General features: G+C 61.5%; 1 protein-coding gene across 1 annotated transcript; it reads left to right on the top strand.

Moving 5' to 3' along the window:
• Positions 1-4416: 4416 nt before the first annotated feature.
• LOC138846711 (USP6 N-terminal-like protein) lies at positions 4417-15790 on the top strand. The gene is made up of 6 exons (XM_070063259.1): positions 4417-5967; positions 7048-9090; positions 9720-9814; positions 10185-10250; positions 10863-10962; positions 11337-15790. Exons 2-6 carry the CDS (start codon positions 9018-9020, stop codon positions 11537-11539), a joined length of 537 nt encoding a protein of 178 aa, XP_069919360.1. The 5' UTR covers positions 4417-5967; positions 7048-9017; the 3' UTR covers positions 11540-15790.
• The last annotated feature ends 2921 nt before the right edge of the window (positions 15791-18711 follow it).

Here is an 18711-nt window from a genome sequence, read left to right as displayed (position 1 = left end):
TCTGCTGCCCCGCCCTCTGCAGGGAGACCTGCTCGGCTGCTCAGTGTGAGGCTGTGCACGGTGGCAGTGGTGCCCACCTATAGATGGATATGAGACCTCCCACCTCCAGGCCCAAGGGACATAAGGGGTGGGAAGGGGTCCCTGACCAGACAGAAGGACCTAAAGGTCAGGGGCATGAACGCCCCTGGCCATGATCCTGAAATCCTCTCTCGTGCCTCAGCTGGTCCCAGTGCCAACCCCCAACTGTGGACGCAGCTGTGACCCCGCAAACACACCCCGCGTGGGGTCTCCCGCACAGTGGGCCCAGGGTCTGGGTGTCTGCGGTGGCTCAGCCCTGTGGTCATGATGCTGCCGCCTGTCTCAGGCCCCCTGCATTCCTGTCTGTGCCCTCTGGGCCTGGATCTGCCACCTGCCCCCTACTCTGTCACAACTCACTGAGGGCACTTGGCACAGGGCTGTCTCGGGAGGAACATCTGTGTCATCCTGGTGACCAAGGAGCTGCTGGGAGGCCCAGACAGCGGCCGCTCCTGTAACCGGTGGCTTGCTGGAGGGGGGCAGGGTGGGCTGATTCTTTTCCTGTTTCTCCCACACTTGTACCTGTGCTGGCTTCACAGAGAGAAGAGGTCGGGGTGGGCGCTCCAGGCAGCGGTGAAGTCCCGGATTGGGGCGCCCACATCCCCAGTCAGAGGGCCTGGTTCTATTCCCAGCTCCTTGGCTGCCATTCCAGCTCCCCACTAATGCACACTCGGGGGTTCAGGTGGCACCTGCAGGTGGTGGTCCAAGTACTGGGGTTCCATCACCCAGGAGGGAGGGAGACCCAGATGCATTTCCTGCCTTTGGCTGGCCCAGCCCTGATTCTGGGAGCCCAGCACTCATCCCTTCCCAGGGCCCCACCCCATCTCACCTAGCAACCTCCTACTCTGCCCACCTCTTAAAGGTCCCACACCCCTCTTGGTGCCACAAACTCTGTCTAAAGCACTTACCCCAGGGGAGACCTGCTCTTTGTGCTCACTGAGCTCTCTCCACAGAGGAGCAATGGGGGACCCCTGCCTCTGCAGGAGTGAAAGGGAGCCCAGGGGATGGGAGGGCTTGGGGAGCAGAGACCCCCTCATTACCCCACCTCTGGGACCCTGGGGCTGTGTCCCACCAGACTCCGTCTGACAGATGCAAATCTATGTGCAGTGAGGACACAGGCGACACCAGGTGTCTCGGTCAGCTCTCTGCTGCTGTGACAGAATCCCACAGACTGGGGCGATGTCCAAGCCACACGAGCTGATTGGCTCACGGCTCTGGAGGGCCTTCGTGCTGCATCCAACATGGTGGCCAACATCCCATGGGGGTGCAGGGAGAGGCGGGTAGAGTCAAAGATGTAGAGAGAAAGAGGGAGAGAAGTAGAGGAACTTGCTTTTATTCTGAACTTTAATTTTTATTGTTTAAAGATTTATTTATTTTAAGGCCTCAGCCACTGGCCACTGCAGGCCTATGCTGAGGGGAACAGTGGATGGAAGCAACCACACCCCAAGATCCACAAATTAAACATATGTAACAACACCTTGATAATAAGGAAACATTTGTAGCAACAACAATGGGAACTCACCCATGTGCACCCTAAGCCACCCCAGGAGGCCAGCATCAGTCCATGCAGGAGCTGGGTTGGGCCCCATGCACCCATGCTCCCTGCACACGGACTCTGGGAAACAAACCTCCCCCCCAGTGAAGGAAAATGCAATGTGGAGAACACTAAGCCTAGGCATCTGGAGTTTGAACTCAGGCAGAGAAAGGAAAACGAATGGGCGTCTTCCACCCAATTAGGAACATTACACTGCTGAAGCTGAGTGGTCCCCATTCAGCACTCGCTGTGTTATTTTACAGCACTTTGTGAGTCTTCCAAAGAGTTTACAATGCAATTTAAAGCAGAGACGCTGAGTGGGGAGGGGGAATAAAAGAATCAGTTAAAACCCAAGTGTTGCTGGACAGCATCTCTGGACACGACACAGCGGTGCACTCATTCACACTCCGCAGAGGAGGCCAGCAGGTGTGTGGGTGACCAGGGCCCTGCACCCTGTGGTCTCCATGCCAGGGCAGGGGAAGTGGGCAGGGAGGCAGAGCAGTGGGCCCTTGAAGGGAAAAGGACCGACTGTGGCCCCAAGGTGGCAGCCTAGGGGCAGTGTGGGGCCCAGGACCAAGGAGGTGCTGGGGGAGGGCTGAGCCACTTTCCCAGGGGGAGCAACCTTGCGATCAGCACCCCGGGGAGCCGCGGGCTTGTGGCTACTCCTGCCTGCGGCCTGACGCGTGCTGTCCCTGTCCTGAAGGTCAGCAGCAGCCCGGTGTTACCAGCATGCGGCTCAGGTGCTGGTGCCCAGGAGTTCTCAGTGCTCTGTGCCTGAAGCCCTGGCCCGTGTCCAGGACAGGGCCCTGGTTCCCGCTCTGGACAAGCTGGGCCACACTGGCTTGAGGTGCTCAGCGGGAGGCTCCCCTGCCTCCATCCCAGAGGACCCCTGTGTCCACCTCCTACAAGTCCAGGGAAGAAGGGCTGGAACAGAGCAGGAGGGGCAGCAGAGGGTGGCAGTGCTGGGGTGGGGCCTGTGGTAGGACAGGAGGCTGCACCCCCGGGAGTCTCAGTTCAGGTCATGGCAGGGGCAGCCCCGGAGTGTGGGGACAGGTCTATGTGGGGCTCCCTATGCGACCTTGTGTTCAAAGAAAGAGGCCTTCACAGTTGGGCTGTAATACAATAGCAGAGGCAGAAAGTAGGGGCAGGAGGTGCCGGTTGCCTGGGACTTGGGACCGTGACGGCAGGTGGCAGAGGGCCCTGGCACCCCTGGTTCCGGGGCAGTTCTGCCAGAGCCCTGCCCTCTTCACCTGGGCCCTGGGGAGAACACAGGCCCCACTTCTGGTGACCTTTAATGAAGCCAGGCCTGAGGACCCTGAGCCCTGCCACAGCAGAGCCACTAGGGATTGGCTGGCAGGCTTCTGTGATGTCACAGTCACTGAGATGCGCACTCTGGGCTGGGTGGTGACCAGAGGCCAGTAGTGCGTCTACTGCCCAACTGACCAGTTGGTAGTGTAGGCAGCAGGCGCATTTCAGAGAATCACATGGATTCGCGATGGAGGTGAGTGGGACTTGCTCTAACGAGCTGTGGCGTGGGGAAGGTCCCGCCAGGGGGGCGGCCCTGGTCTCCCACACCGGATTCCATGGGCGATGTGGTGGAGCTCTGAGTGGTGCCCCTGTGTGCAGAGCGTGTACACAGTCGTCTCATTCCTCCCGCTCTGCTGGTCACCAGTGTTGAATGGGCCTTGGTGTGAGTCTGTGTCTGGACACAGGTTCAAGACTAGGTGTCGGGTCAGCTGGTATCAGGTGGGCAGGGAGGCCGGCTCTGAGAGCCCCAGAGATGCGGGAGCTGGGAGCAGGCCAGGGAGCCCCGTAGACTTGGGCTCCCTGGAGGACACATAGATGCCAGGCTGGGGGAGGAGTGTCCTTTCCAAGGGCAGGGGAGGCAAGGTGGGGGCTGTCCTTCCCCAACCGTCCCTAGTCCCTGAGCTCTGCACAAGTCATAATCCAGGGACCCGGCCACCAGGTGCCCGCCTGCCTGGCTGTGTGGCTGTCCCCCCTCTGACCAGGGGGACAGCCCTCAGGGCAGCATTCCTGTGGGCTCCCCGGTGCTGGCTCTCATGTGCGTGTGTGTCTTACAGATTGGATGTGAACGCCCTGAGGTCCCGGAGGGCCCAGGAGCGAGCAGCGCTCATCAGACAATATGAGCAGGTACGGGCCAGGGTGCTGGGGGAGGAGGTGGGGCCCTGCCTCAAGGACTGTGCCTGTGAGAGCCAGACCCCGCCTCCCTGAGAACACGGGGGAGGGAGCAGGCGGACAGGTCCCCCAGTGACTTCTCATCCGGGTCCCCTCTCGGCTGCAGGGATGCCGAGGAGCGGCACTGTTGGAGCCTGAGGAAGAGGATGATGAGGGCGGCTGCCTCGTCCCAGACAGGCTTGGGTTCCTGCAGTGAGTCCTCCACACCCCAGCTCACCCCAGGGAGGGACTGGGGTCAGAAACTCCAACATGAGGTGGCACACCTGTCCCCGGCCCCGACCTTGAGCCCAGCTGTGGTCACAGGCAGTCACTGGTCAGCATTTGGGGGCATGAGTCGGACGTGGAGGCTGTTCCCACAGATGTCGGGGAGAGAGGCCCCGTGGCTGGAGGGTGGGCTCCGGTGACCTGGAGGGATGGAGCCATCTCGGGCCATCTCTGGCATGACTCAGCAGCCCACCTTAGCACGGGGATAAGGGCTTCTGCCTCCATGTTGTGCCAGAACCTGGAGAATAAGCAGGAGCAGAGTGGTGGAGAGATGGCCAGGGTCTGGGCTGACAGAGGAGGGGTGAGGTGGGGCGCATGACCTCAGGAGGCCAGGGCACAGGGGGGAGGGTGGGCAGTGGGGGACCCTGAGGGGTGTAGGGGTCCCAGGTGCCTCGAGCCCCAGGTGCACACTCACAGCACTGAGCATCTCTCAGGCAGGTCACTCGGACTCGGTCAGTTCCAGGGTGACGTCCTGGGCAGAGCTGATGTGGGGATATAGCTGCCTCAGCCCTGGGCAGTCTGGCCCTGCTCAGGACAGCCAGCCCCCAACCGCTGTGGGGGGCTGCCACACACCCACGAAGGTGGACCTCTGACAGGCCTGGAGCCCGCCACTGGCAGCAAGAGCCCCTGCCTGGCCCTAGGCTCCCTGTGCTCATGGTCACCAGCCCCTCCCTCCCCATCTCAGTCCCCTGGGCTGAGAGGATGAAGCTGGTCCTTCCCTGGCCCACTAGGGAGGTCGCGGTGCCTGTTGTGGTCCTGTCCTCACCTCTCCGCCTCCCTTGCTTTCCAGTGAGCAGAAGTTGCCCCAAGACAGCACCCCGGGGGCAAAGGTAAGGACAAGTCCTTGGCCATGGGCCAGTCATCTGGAAGCAGAGCTGGGCAGAGGGGGCACGTGGGGCTCGGCAGTGGTGAGTGGGAGCGCCATAAGGTCCCGCGATGCAGTACTTATACGGCACCTGCTGACATCTTACCACACTCACCTGTCCCAGAAGTGAGCCGCAGCTCAGGGGTGTCTGCTGTCGGCCGCCCTGACTCATTGGCATGGTTGGGAGTGACCTGGCTGGAGCTCAGGGGCTCTCCTTGACGAAGGGGCAGCTCGGGTCAGAGGCCAGGCCACCGATGCTCCCCCAGACAGAAGATCTGGGGCTCACGGTCTGTGCCTTTTCTGGCTCCTTCCATTTGAGCGCCCACAGAGCTCCTGAGCTGCATCCGAGGGCCCCTCTCAGAGCCCCAAGCTGGGCTCACGCCATCCTGTCTCGTTTTCCAGCGTAAACAGGAGGTAAGAAGGATCCAGAAGTGGATAAAGATGATCAAGAACCATAGTAAATACCGCGGCAGCGACAAGGTACCGTGGCGATGAGGGCCCCTCGGGAACACTGAGAGCTGAATTGGGGTTTGAGCAGTGCCCATTCCTGTGCCAGGCACCGCCTGCCTCTCAGATGCCCAGGGGCAACTGTCCAGTCCCTAGAGACACAGGTCATGGGCACACCTTCCCCATACACACAGGACACTGTCCTGGTAGAAAATCTGAAGTCACTGCTGAAGACAATCCCGGATGCAGGGCAGGCGTGGTTCCAGGAGCCCTGTAGGGGGCAGTCCGTACACGGCAGAGCCGGTGCCCCTGAGCCCTTGGCCCTCCAGTCACTGTGGGTCATAAGGCCCCCCTCTGGGCAGATCCTCCCTCTGCCAATACACAGGGAGCCCCTGGCGTCTCCCTCTGCTGTCTCACCCTGCGCTGCCTCCACGAGTGGCCACGTTCAGCACTCACCAGAGCCTCCTCTCTCCTGTAGTTTCAGCGCAGAATCTACAAAGGCATCCCTGCCCAGGTGCGTGGGAAGGTGTGGGCCGTGATGCTGGAGGTGGACAAGAGGAAGGCCCAGAACCCAGGCAAATACGCGGTACGGCTCTGCACTCAGCCCAAGGGGGCCCGGCCTGCTCGGGCCTGCTCAGGAGCCTGAGTCTCCGTGGAGGACCGTCCCTCACTGAGCCCTCGGGAGCCTCCTCCCCATCCTGCCTTCCTCTCCCTAGATCCTAGTCAGTGCCTCCTCCACGTCTCCTCAGACCCAGCTGGGACTGGACAGGTGTGTTTTGTGCCAGAGGCTTTAACCTGCTCTCTGCTGAGCTCACCTGGGCAGCTTGGCATACGGCCAGAAGAGAGGACTTGCTGGTCCCTGATGGGCGGGGGTCTCCCAGGATGAGATCACAATGGTGTGAGGTAGGGAGCCCCACAGGCTCTGTGCTAACATGGCCTGCCCGCAGCTGGCCGGCCCTCACCTAGGCCTGCCCACAGCTGGCCCTGCCTTCACATGGACTTGCAGCCCCTGGCATTGCCCTTGCCTGGAGAGGCCGCTCCAATGGTCAGACAGCTCTCAATGCTTCTGGGAAAGGAGGGAGTGAGGACTGGTGTGAGCAGAGGGCAGTCAACTGCAGCTGGCTCTCATGGCCCCTGGCTGCCATCAGGGAGCAGGGCCCAGCTGTGTGGCCCACCCTGCCTCCCCCAAGTCTGCAGTCTGGGGCTGGCCCTGGGAGCTGGGCCTGGAGACAGTCATTGCCCAGGCTCAGCTCCAAGCCAAGGGTGGCTTGCAATGTCGAGATGGAGATGGGCCCCTCCAGCAGGAGGCAGCATGGAGCAGTGGTCAGGCTGTGGCTGACTCCTGGAGGGCAGGGCCTGAGATGTCAGTGAGAAGGCTCGGAAGCCTGGCTGGGGGCAGACCACGTCGTGCTGAGAGCTGAGGCAGGCAGGGGGAGTGCACAGGGACCTTTCAGAGCCCCTGTCTGCTGCTGACCGTCAGGGTTACGTGGGCACTGAGGCAAGTAGGGAGCCCATGACCCTCCCTCAAGGTGGGACCCAGAAAGGAATGAGCGCTTGCAGGGAACTCCATGTCAGCCAGAAGAGCTGACGTGGACTTGAGGTCCTTGTGTGGCAATGGGGCTTGGGCAGTTCTTGAGGCTGCCCCCGCCTTGTCCCTGCCCTGCAGGAGATGAAAGAGCTGGCCAGGCTGGGCGCCACTCACTTCCATCACATCGACTCCGCCATCGCATGGACTTTCAGAAACCACCTCATGTTCCGGGAACGTTACGGAATGAAGTGAGGCCTCTGGGCTGGGGAGGACCCGTGGGTGGGAGGAGCAAGGGTCCTGGGGCACATGGGGTCCCTAGGGAAGATTGGGTGCAAGCCTAAAACAGTTCATTGAGCACAGAAAACAAACTTGCCTTTTCTATAGTACACAAACTTTCCCAAAGACACTGTGGAGAGACTGAAATGAAAAGAAACACCAGGGGAGACAATAGTAGCAATCTATCTAATAAAGGTGTTGTTTCCAGAATATTCAAGGAGCCCTTCAACTCAGTCACAAGGAAGCAGTGGGCAGCCCCCCAGTACCCCGGGAACACAGGATCGGGGGGACCCTTCATGAAAGCACACACAATTCACCTCCTCAGCGCATGAACACACACTTATTCCCTACACCACAAAGGGGCACCAGCGCACAGCTGTGGGAGGGGGGAACTAAAACCACTGAGGACACCGGGTGCTGCTCCCTACAAGGCTGAACGTGCATGGGAGGCTGACTCTGCACAGCTTGGACCCATGGGACTGCACTCCCACAGTGGGACGCTCACCTGTGCCCTGAACACCCACCTGGGAAATGAAAGTGCACGTGACTGCGCCCTGGGAGGTGTGCGTGTCCCTGCAGGCGGCGCTCACCCACATGGTGGACAACACGCAGGTGCCCTGACGACGTCACTGCGCATGAGCAGAGTGTCACGGGCCCTGCATGTGGCTGTCAGGCTCTGTTAGGCAGAGCTGCACTGAGAGCCTCGGCAGCACAAGACACACGGCCTCTGTCCTCTCTCTTCCAGCCAACAGGCCTTATTCCACATACTGATGGCCTATTCCGTCTACAATCCCGTGAGTATTCTGGGATCATAGTGCAGGTGCTATCCCAGCAGTCCCTGCAGGGCACCCCTGGTCACAGAGATCCCAGCCTGGGTTGAGGGGGCCTCTCTCATCCACAGCTCTGAGGAAGAGCGGTGGAGGCCAGGCTCTGAGCCTCTTGGACCCAACCTCAAGTTCTGGGAGGAGAAAGGCAGCCTTCTCCTGGGCTGGGCTCCAGACCCCAGGAGCTTGGCTGTGTTGGGATGCCCCTCCCAGGACTAGCATTCCACGCAGTGGGGCGGGGGGCGAAGGCAGGGCAGATCAGGTGTACGACTTTGCTCTGGGTCCCACTGATGCCATTACACCCACCAGCCCTGTGGTTGGACCCATGGGCCTGAATCCCACTCTGTACAGCGCCCCTGCCACAACCACCCACTCAGACTTTCCCATGCGTGGAGCAGGCGCAGGGCTCCATGGGTGACCCAGCAAGGCCTGGACATCCCCACCCCCCTGACCTGCCACTGGCCAACCCTGCCTGGTGCCCTGGTTCCCAGGGGGCTTGGCACTCAGGAAGCCCAGGCCTGCACCCATGCCAGAGGCACACCTCCTGTTCCGGTCCTGGTAGCACTTCCTGGCTTACTTCTTCCTCATGTGAGAAAGGGCCACCGGCTCACCTGCAGAGCTCAGGGGTCCAGAAGCTTCCATGGGCATGGATCTGGATTCCCACAGCAACCTGGCCCATGCTGACATCTTGGGGGTAACAGGTGTCCATACTTGAGCTCTCCCCCTGTGCTGCCTAAGCTCAGGCCCTGCAGGATTCCCTCCAGGAACTTGGAGAACTTCTCTGGGCTCCAATTCTTGGGCAGCTGACACCAAGTGGCAGGATTCAGGCACAGGGGCTCCCTGTGCCTAAATCTTCCTGGACCCTTCAGTGGGTGACCCTGATCTGCCTGAGAGGTGGGCCATCCTAGGATATCATTCTTGCCAGGGGAGGTCTCCTAAAGGTATTCTGGGATCTTGCAGGAGGTGGGCTACAGCCAGGGTCTGAGCCATGTGGTGGCGCTGTTGCTCATGTATATGCCCGAGGAGGACGCTTTCTGGGCCCTGGTGCAGCTCATGGAAAGCAGGAAGCACGCGATGCACGGTAGGTGGATGGCGTGTGGGGCCCAGTGCATGCAAGTCCGTGCACGGCCCTCACTGGCTCCTGAATGTGCAGGACAGTGTCACAGTGTGGGGGCGGGGGGCTCCCAGGAAGCCAGGGCTGGCAGAGGCCTCCCAGACTGAGCCAGCCCCCTTCTTTTACCACCACCCAAAGGCCCTGCAGCTTGGCCATGGCCATCCTGGGTGTGAGAACCTTCAGAACAAGGGGTCCTGTCCTTGTCCAGTGACTCAGGTCGATTCTGACTCTTCTGCCTCACACGTCTGTACACAACTCTCAAGCACAGAGCCACACCCAGGGAACTTGTGGAAGGCAGCATCCCCTGTAGGGTCACCCCTCCTCGCTCCTGAGTCTTGGAATGGTCAGGAGGCACCCAGTCTGACTTGCACCCACCCCAGCGGGCTCCAGGGGGCAGCCAGGCCTGGGCTGCACACAGTCACCCACCTGCACCCACCTCCCAAGCAGATCCTCTGCCCTGGCCATGTTCATCCCCACCTGCCCCTGGTCCAGCCTCCCCTGACCCTCAATGCTCAGAAGCACCCCACCCAGGCCTGGGGCTCTCCAGCCTTCCTAGGAGGAGGCTCTCACGTGGGGGTGTGGCTGATTCTACTCAGGTTTCTACAAACCAAACACCCCCAAACTGGAGCGATTCCAGCAACACCTGGGGCTCATTGTGCATCGCGTGCTCCCCTCCCTGGAGAAACACCTGGTAAGTTAAGCATCTCCTTTCTCCTCTTGGGGGCTCTGGGCTCATGGAACTGCTTCCTGAGCCAGGGGAGGCCACGTCCTCACCAAAACTTTCCTTGGTTACGGGGGTCCACGGCAGCTTGGGTGTTGGTTTGTTGTCCAGCACTTGGTCCCCCAGAGTTGGCGTAGATTGAAGGGAGACGCTGTCCCCAGAGCAGAGTGGAAGGAGGGACCTGTGTCCCTTCAGGAACCTGCATGGCTGGGAGGGGGGATGCCCCTGCTGCTGGGCTTCCTGCACCCAGGGGCTCTGCCCCAGGGCTCAGATTAGAGGGAGTCAGGCCTGGGCCCTGGGCCCTGGGCCCTGAGCCCCCTCTGCCTCTGCCTTTTCTTAGGAGAAGGAGGGTGTTTGCCTGGAGGACTCCACCACCCACTGGTACATCCAGTGCTTCCTGGATGGGGTAAGTGCCCCGGGGACCCCTTGCCCAGGGAAGCTCCTGCCCCAGTGCCTGGTTCTCTGGTGCTGGTGGCCTGTGACTCTGAGCTCCCCCAGCCCCAGCAGACACAGGAGGGAGCCTGCTGTGCAGACCAGGCAGGCCCTGTCCAGCCCTGCTAAGGGTGGTCCAAGCTGAGGCTGAGCCTCAGAGCCAGCAAGGAGGGGACAGGTCCCACCAGGACCCATCCTGAGAGCCTGGCAAAGGCCAGAGCCCTACAGTGAGAGGCAGGAGATCCATAGACCCCCCGAGGCAGAGGCTGGTGGCAGCACAGCCCAAGGGCTGAGCCCTCCCCAGGTCCCTGGGGTGTCTGGCATCTCCAGTGTGGCTTCCAAAGTGTGCAGACCCCCAGGGTCCAGGACAGGACATGGTCATCCTCTGTGGGTCTGGTTCGCTGAGTGGGCAGGGATGTGGCCATGAGGCATGGCCTCCCCTCCCCTCCCAGGAGGAGCTCTGGCCTTCTTGTGTCATCAGCCTCCTGGAGTCTCCCTCTGTCCTAGGGGAGTGACACTGCACACCCACCCCTGTGGGCCATGCTGAGGCCCTGACGGGCGGGTCCTCCAATGCCTCTGTCCCCAGGTGCCGTTCCCCCTGGCTCTGAGAATATGGGATATATACATCCTGGAGGGCGAGCACGTGCTCCCGGCCATGGCATACACGGCCCTCAAGATCCATAACAGTGAGTCCTCAGGGCCCACAGAGGCCCGGGTGCTGGGGACGGAGGAGCTGGGGGTCCCCTGCCTGTCCCTCGGGAGCAGGGCTTGAGGGAGGGGTGAGGGGGTTGGGGAGGCCTGGGTTCCCTTCAGGAGGGCACTGAGAATCCCCCTGTTGCATCCCCAATCCCAGGCCCCCACAGACCACAAGGAGAAGTGGCCAGGGTCATCGCACTGGAAATTGGCCCCTGAGCAGTCCCTCTAGTGCTTGGCTTGTCACCCAAGGGTGTCCAAGGGTGTCTGCAGCCCATGTCTGGTGCTGGGACAGGGCTTGGAGCAGCCATGGTGGCTGCGCCATCCCTAGGGCCCCTCCCAGCCTGACACCCACCCCCATGTCTAGAGCGCCTGCTGAAGATGCCCCGGGACCACCTCCGGGAGTTCCTGCAGGTGACCCTGAAGCAGGCCTGGTCTCTGAGCGAGGACGCGGTCATCAGGCAGCTGCGGGCCTCCATGCGTGAGCTGGGGAAGCTCCAGTGCCTCCTGCCTCCCGAAGGTGAGTCCAGCACACGGCCCCGTCCCATGCTCCCTTGGGGGAGTCAGTAGTGGGAGTGCCAGGCCCTGACATCCCCGCCCAGGGCCTCACCTCTTCCTGGTCCTCCTTGTCCTCCCCGGGCTCAGCAGTTCTGCTTTCTGAAGCTCTGACAGCATGGCCTGACAGGGCCTCGGGCAGCTTCCCAGAATCCTCCTGTGGGTGCCGGCTCTCCCCCCACGACTCTGGGGCCGGGCCGTGGAGCTGTCCTCAGGACATTTGTGGCTCTGGCTCCTCGGCTGACCCCCACTCTGGAGTGGATTGGAGGCCCCGCCTTGAGCTACCCTGCCCAGGTCTGGAGCAGGTGCCCTGGCTCAGTGCCCCCAGGAGCCTGGAGCACAGCTGGACCCCCACTCCAGCAAGATGAGAAGTGGCCCTGCCTGCCCAGGGGGCCCCTCCCCAACTGACCCCACACAGGCTCCTGGCCCGATGACCACAGCTGTGTGCACACAGGACCCTCCTAGGACAGGGGTGGGCGGGGCTCCCACCTGGATGTGGGCAGGGCTAGAGGGAGGTGGGGCTGTGGGAGACCCTGTGCAGTGATGTAAAGGCTGCCGGCACTGGATCCCCTTCAGCCATCTGAGAACCCCTGGAAGGCCCAGGTGCCCTGAGCCCAGTTGTGGGGGCCGAGTGCACTCCTGCGAGCAGGGCTGAGCACAGAGGCAGGGCTGGGGGCCCCACGGCAGAACACAAGAGTGTGGGCTCTGCAGCCCTAGCCTCGGGCCAACAGAAGGCAGCGGGACCCGGAGCATCGCTGGCCTCTGGGCTCTAGTGGGGAGGGGTCCCCGTGCTCCTCCCCTGCTGCTGCTGCCATCATGGACCTGAGCGCCTGGGTCCCCATGCAGAGCAGAGATGGGCTTGTCCCAGCTCTAGAGGCTCTAAGTGGGGGCCCAGGTGCAGGCTGTCCAGGCACTGGGGAGGCCCCACTGTGCCTCCAGGTGCTGCCTCCTTGGGTGCTCCTGACACAGTAGCGGTGACAGCCCAGTCTCACCAGGAAAGAGACAGTGGCCCAGGGGCAGAGGACACAGGGCACCCCTGCCACCTCTTTAGAAACTGCATTCCCTGTCCCCAAGTCCTGAACCGGACTCCATGTCTGCCCCACAGCCCCAGCTCTCACCCCATCATCTTAGGCTCAGTTCCTTTCCAGCCATGTAGGAGGGACTCAGATGCGGGAAATTCAGCCAATGCACTGTTAGGGCGCAGCAGGTCAGGTGGGGGAGGGGACGGGGTCCTGAGTTGGTGCCTGGGTCCCCAGAGATGAGAGTGAGGCAAGGAGTTCAGGGCCATCCACCCTGTGGGGCTGTGCAGGAGGAGCCGGTGGTGTCCCAGGGCTCCCCTTGCCCAGGCTGCACACACCCTCCCCTCTGGGGCCAGCAGCCTGGAAGAGTCCTCAGCGTCACACGTGGTGATGGGGACCCCAGGGTGAGGTCGGGGCAGGCACCCTGCAGGCCAGACGGGGGCTGTGGAGAAGCAAACCGCGTCTCTTCTTCTTCCAGCCAAGGCCATCGAACAGTGCAGCAGGCCCCTGGGGCAGGCACGCGTCCCCCAGATGCACCTTCCTGCCCCCACTGCTCCGAAGGCCAGAATCACCATTCAGGACACAGTGGCAGTGTGGGAGCAGACCAGGGGTCCCGCTACCCGTGCAGTGATGATCCGTCCTCCAGAAAGCTTTGGCCTCCGCATCGCCGAGAGGGAAGGCATGGAGGAGGAGGAGAGCTGGGAAGGCAGCCCAGAGCCCCTCGGCCTGGGCTCCCCTGTGGGGACCGCAGAGTCTCCAGGTTCTGCCAGCCCCACGGAGTCTCCAAAGTGCTCGAGGTGGGGAGGCCTGTGCCAGTGCGCCAGTCTCCCTAACCTGAGCGGGCCAGAGCACAGGGAGGACGACTCCTCCGACGCTGGCAGCCGGGAGGGCCTGTGGATGTGGGCTCCTCCACGGGCCTCGGAGCACCCAGAACCAGGGCCCATGCAGGCTGTCCCCACCTGGGGGCCACGGCTGAAGACTCCCCACTACTGGCATGGCAGCCCCACGCACTCTGGGGAGAGTCACGGGCTGGAGCCGGCCAGAGCCAGCCCTGGGCTGGGACACCAGGCCCACGTGCCCTCCCTGGCCAGAGGCCTCCTTACCTCTTATTCTGTGGGGCACCTGGATGATGGGTGCCTCCTAGAAGAGAGGCCGAGTCCACCATCTGTCCTGCCCAGGCTGGGCAGCAGCCTTCCGTGTGTCTTCACGGCATCCTATGCACTTGGTTGAGCCCCCACCGCCCAGGCTCTTCCTGGGGCCAGGACACCCTGACACTGGAAGACAACAGCCGTGCCAGGAGCCACTGTACTCTCCTCCCCGCCCCCTCCCCCACCGCCACCCTCAGGTGGTGCTGAGCCTGTATTAAATTGTTCCATGGAAAGGAGTTTGCTCCAGTTTGTGACCCCGGCGCCCAGCGGCAGCAAGCTTCCCCGTGTTCCTGGGGAGATGGGTGGTTCCACAGCCCCCAGCCCCAGGCAGAGACCCACTCAGGACCCTGCAGACAATGCCTGAGATTCAGCTCTGCCCTGTGGGGACTGGGCCAGGGTGGGAGAGCAGCAGCCGTGAGTGCCCGTGACCTCTGGGACAGATCGGCACAATAGGAACAGCCGTGGTTGGAGGGCCTGTGTCACCTCTGTGCTCTCCCCTAGAACTGGGTGGCCGTGGCTGCAGCATCCCTGGCTTGACCCCACATGGCTCTCCCATGTGGGAGAGGATGTGCACTGTGGGCTGGGAGGCAACCAGTGGCCAGAGTGCGTCTACTGCCCAACTGACCAGGTGTCGGTAGCGTAGGCAGGAGGCACATTTGATAGAATCGCATGGATTCTCGGTGGAGGTGAGAGGGACTTGCTCTCGGCTGTGCCTGTGTGTGAGCACCACGGGAGCAGAGCCCTTGGCCCTGGGACTCAGAGAGGTTCTCCAGGAAGGGCTGCCGCAGCACGCTGGAGAGGCCTGGTCTGTGTGCTGAGCTCATGTGCTGTGGGCGGGAAGGGCCCTAGCGCGCAGGTCACCTTGCTCTCCCACAAGCACCACTGTCAGAGGTGATCTCTGTGGCCGTGTAGCCACAGCTCTCAGCCGGGCACGCGGGCCACGGCTCACCTGAAATGTAGGGGCAGCTCCAGAGCCCTGTAAGGACAGAGGTGAATTCGCAGACTCAGCATTTCCCAGCTCCTGCCCGGCTCCTGTCTCCCAGGACACAGATGAGGCCCCACGATGGCTCTAGAGGTTGACCTGAGGGACTCGAAGTCCTGCCGGACTCCCAGGTGCCGTGAGCAGTGCTGCTGAGCTGGCCTCTGCCTGTACCCCCAGCCACCCCTAACAGAGGACTCAGACCCGGGGGTTTAGGTGGCACAGGAAGCCAGAGCAGGTTTAGGGAGACCTCAACTAAAATCCGGGATGGGGAACCCCTGATGCTTCGGGAAGAGGCTTTCTCAGAAACCCTTCAGGCTCATTGGAGGGCGTTTAGCTGCAGTTGGAGGGGAGTCCTGGCCACTCTGTGTGGCAATAGCAAAATACCTGAAGCCGCGTTGCTTAGAAAATGAAAGAAGTTCACTTTGCCTGTGGCTTGACCAGCCCGAGAGCGTGGCACGGCACCAGCTTCTGGTGAGGGTCTCATGGCAGACAGCATCCCCCAGCAGGAGCCCGAGTGAGATGGGGCTGGAGGAGGACTGGGCCCTGTCCCTGATGACAACCCCAGGGCAGGCAACGTGGGGAAGACACCACTGGGACACGTGCATCCCCTCCTGGACCACCCGGGGTCCATCCCCTGCCTCGGCCCCTGAGTCCAGCTTCTTCCACATGTGCACTGTTGCAGTTGATTTCTCAACAATATTGCAGTGGAGTCGTTTCTGAGAGGAGGAGCCTGGTGGGGACTAGAGGCATGGAGTCACCACACAGACCCCCGGAGTCCGGTGAAAGCGGGCTTGAGGCTAATCCTCCACCTAGCGCCACCAGCACATTGGGTTCTAGTCCCGGTCGGGGCGCCAGATTCTGTCCCGGTTGCCCCTCTTCCAGGCCAGCTCTCTGCTATGGCCCGGGCGTGCAGTGGAGGATGGCCCAAGTGCTTGGGCCCTGCACCCCATGGGAGACCAGGATAAGCACCTGGCTCCTGCCTTCGGATCAGCGCGGTGTGCCGGCTGTAGCCCGCCAGCCGCGACGGCCATTTGAGGGTGAACCAACAGCAAGGGAAGACCTTTCTCTCTGTTTCTCTCTCTCACTGTCCACTCTGCCTGTAAAAAAAAAAAAAAAAAAAGTAATGAAAGATGCATTTTACGAAAAAGTCATATGTGACTTTCAAAATTTTTGCACTGAAATAAGCTTACTGTTTTTTTAAGATTTATTTATTTATTTGAAAGTCAGAATTACACACAGAGAGGAGAGGGAGAGAGAGAGAGAGAGAGAGAGAGAGAGGTCTTCCATCTGCTGGTTCACTCCTCAACTGGCCCCAATAGCCACAGCTGTGCCGATCCAAAGGCAGGAACCAGGAGCTTCTTATTGGTCTCCCATGCAGGTGCAGGGGCCCAAGGACTTGGGCCATCTTCTACTGCCTTCCCAGGCCATAGCAGAGAGCTCGATGGGAAGTGGAGCAGCCGGGACTCAAGCTGGCTCCCATATGGAATGCCAGCACTGCAGGCGGAGGCTTTAACTCACTACACCACAGCCGCAGCACCGGCCCCAGCTTCCTGTGTTTAAAAAGGAACTATTGGGGCTGGCACAGCGGCCCAGTGCTCTAACGCCCTGGCTGAGGCACTGGCATCCCATATGGGCACCGGTTCTAGTCCCAGGTGCTCCTGTTTCGATCTAGCTCTTTGCACAGAAGAAGCTCCTGGCTCCTGGCTTTGGATCGGCACAGCTCCGGCCATTGTGGCCATCTTGGGTGTGAACCAGCGGATGGAAGACCTCTCTCTCTCTCTCTCTCTGCCTCTCCTGTCTCTGTTTAACTCTTACTTTCAATAAATAAATAAATAAATCTTTTTAAAAAAGGGAATTATTTATTTATTCAAAAGGTAGAGTGACAGTGAAAGAGATAGAGAGACAAATCCTTCATCTACCGGTTGATTCCCCAAAAGTCCTTGAGGTCCAGTTCTATGTCAAGCGAAGGTCAGGAACCAGAATTCCAACTGGGGCTCCGATGCGGGAGCAGCGGCCCACATATTGGGGCCGTCTTCCACTGCTTTCCCAGGCCTGTTAGCAGCCTCTCCAGCGCCCGAGCCCGAATCTTCTTCAAGCGGTGGCTGCTGGGTGCTGCCTGCCTTCGATTCTCACTTCTTCACCCTGACCCCTCGGGTGCCCTCCTCCACCCCCAGACCTCATGTTTCCTTTTCCCTGGACCCCAAAGGGCCATCTGGGGCTCCCGAGCCTGGAACCAGGCCTCCAACAGCCCCTCCTGTCCTCCGGGGCCTGGCGGCGGCTGGGGAGAAGCAGAGGAAACCCTGACTCTGCAGGTGGAGCACAGGCAGGGATGGGCACTGCTAGGCTGCAAGTGTGCAGAGACAGAAGGGGCCAGCGGACTGGGGTCTGCGTGTTCCTGGAGGCCCCTGGTGCCCCTGCCACCTTGCCAGGCCTTCCGTGTAGCCCCTGCCTGTCCCAGCCTCACCTGCACCCCCCACAGAGAACCTCCTCCTCATTCCTCACCAAGGGAGGGATTTTTAGGAGAGCTTCTCAGGCACCCAGGTGCAGGAGAGGATCTGCCTTTAGCTGCCCAGATCCAGTGCCAGGCTGCAGCTCCTCCCCAGGAAGTGCCCTGTGCCTGCGCCCTGCAGGTGTCTCTTGGCCCCGGACTCACCAGGTGTCCCGACTTCTCTTTGCAGAATAAAATCTTCTCAGATCCTCTTTGTTAAGGGAGCCCTAGGGGCCAGAAAACCCAGGGCCGCCCCACACCTACGTGCTCAGCAGGTGCAGCCCCGCGCACTGGCGGCCTCTCATTGGAGGAGGCAACAATAAAAGCTCGCATTGCACAGAGTCTACTCAGTGCTGGACCAGACACCGGGCGTGGGTGTGGGAGGCGGGCAGTGCAGCGGGACCGGCTGCCGTGATTGCCAGTGGCAGCTGGATCCAGGGCTGTCCGTGTTGTTCCTGCAGGGGTGCAGTGTGGGGCGGGGCGGGTGGGGGTGCGATCTCTGTCACCGTGGCCACGATCCGCAGGACACACGCATCACAACCAGGCGTAGCCGGCCAGCCACCTTCAGAGCAGCAGTGAGTCCCAGCGTCACCGTGAGCACACTGCGGCTCAGAGCCGGGGCTCGTGCCCAACACTGCACAGCAGCTGCCACTCTGCTGCCCCGCCCTCTGCAGGGAGACCGGCTCGGCTGTGTTGCTGGCTCAGACTTCCAGTCTAGCTCCCCGCTGTACACTCTCTTGGTGTTGTGGGGGCAGCAGGTGGTGGCTCAAGTTCTGGGCTCTGTCATCCACATGGGAGACCCAGATGCGTTTTGGGCTCCTGCCTTTGGCCTGGCAGAGCCCTGGTTGAATCCAGGTGCCCGGCGTTCATCCCTGCTGGGAGACCTGACCACCTCTCATAGGCTCCTCCTCTCAGAGGTCCCACACCCCTTCATTGCCACACTGGGATCAGCTTCCAAGGCACACAAACCCCGCCCAAACTGTTACCCAAGGGGACACCTGGCTTTGTACCCCCTGAGCTCCCTCCCCAGAGTCCGGGAGTAATGGGAGACCCCTGCCTCTGCAGGTGCGAAAGGGAGCCCAAGGAACGGGGAGGGCTTGGGGGCAGAGACCCCTTGTCCCCCCACCTGTGGGACTCGGGCTGTGTCCTACTACACCCCATTCTACAGATTTGAAAACCCCAGGGCTTGTAGATCAGAGTTGCCCCCAGGCTGCAGTGAGCAAGGGGGCGTCACAGGGGCAAGATGAGTGTCCCTTAGCTGCTGCTCGGCCACCCCAGAACCCCTGGGGGCTTCTGACCACCAAAGAGACATCCCAACCTCGTGCATGTGCCCCCTCCGCTCGCAAAGCCTTCCTCCAACCTAGAGAACCTTTTAATAAGCTGAGGTTTAGACGCCCTCCGGATGCAGGGCTCAGAGGCAAATGCCCGGAGTCTGTGGCTCTCCATCCCTCCCCATGCGGAATTCCATCCAAGACCACAGAAGCCCCACTCACTTCCGTCCCAGCCTCGCTGAGTCCTGAAGCTAGGGTGGCCAGTCCCCTTGCCACCCC

This window comes from Oryctolagus cuniculus, chromosome 18 (genome assembly GCF_964237555.1).
Source record: "Oryctolagus cuniculus chromosome 18, mOryCun1.1, whole genome shotgun sequence".
NCBI classification, from domain to species: Eukaryota; Metazoa; Chordata; class Mammalia; order Lagomorpha; family Leporidae; genus Oryctolagus; species Oryctolagus cuniculus.
The sequence above is the reverse complement of the archived record's forward strand: the minus strand, read 5'-3'. Positions and strand labels throughout refer to the sequence as shown.

Bases quoted from the DNA above. Each gene is read 5' to 3' on its own strand.
- LOC138846711 (XM_070063259.1), top strand. From the start codon at position 9,018: ATGTATATGCCCGAGGAGGACGCTTTCTGGGCCCTGGTGCAGCTCATG. The intron at 9,091-9,719 runs GTAGGTGGATGG...GATTCTACTCAG, and splicing joins CAGGAAGCACGCGATGCACG to GTTTCTACAAACCAAACACC. The intron at 10,251-10,862 runs GTAAGTGCCCCG...CTCTGTCCCCAG, and splicing joins TCCAGTGCTTCCTGGATGGG to GTGCCGTTCCCCCTGGCTCT.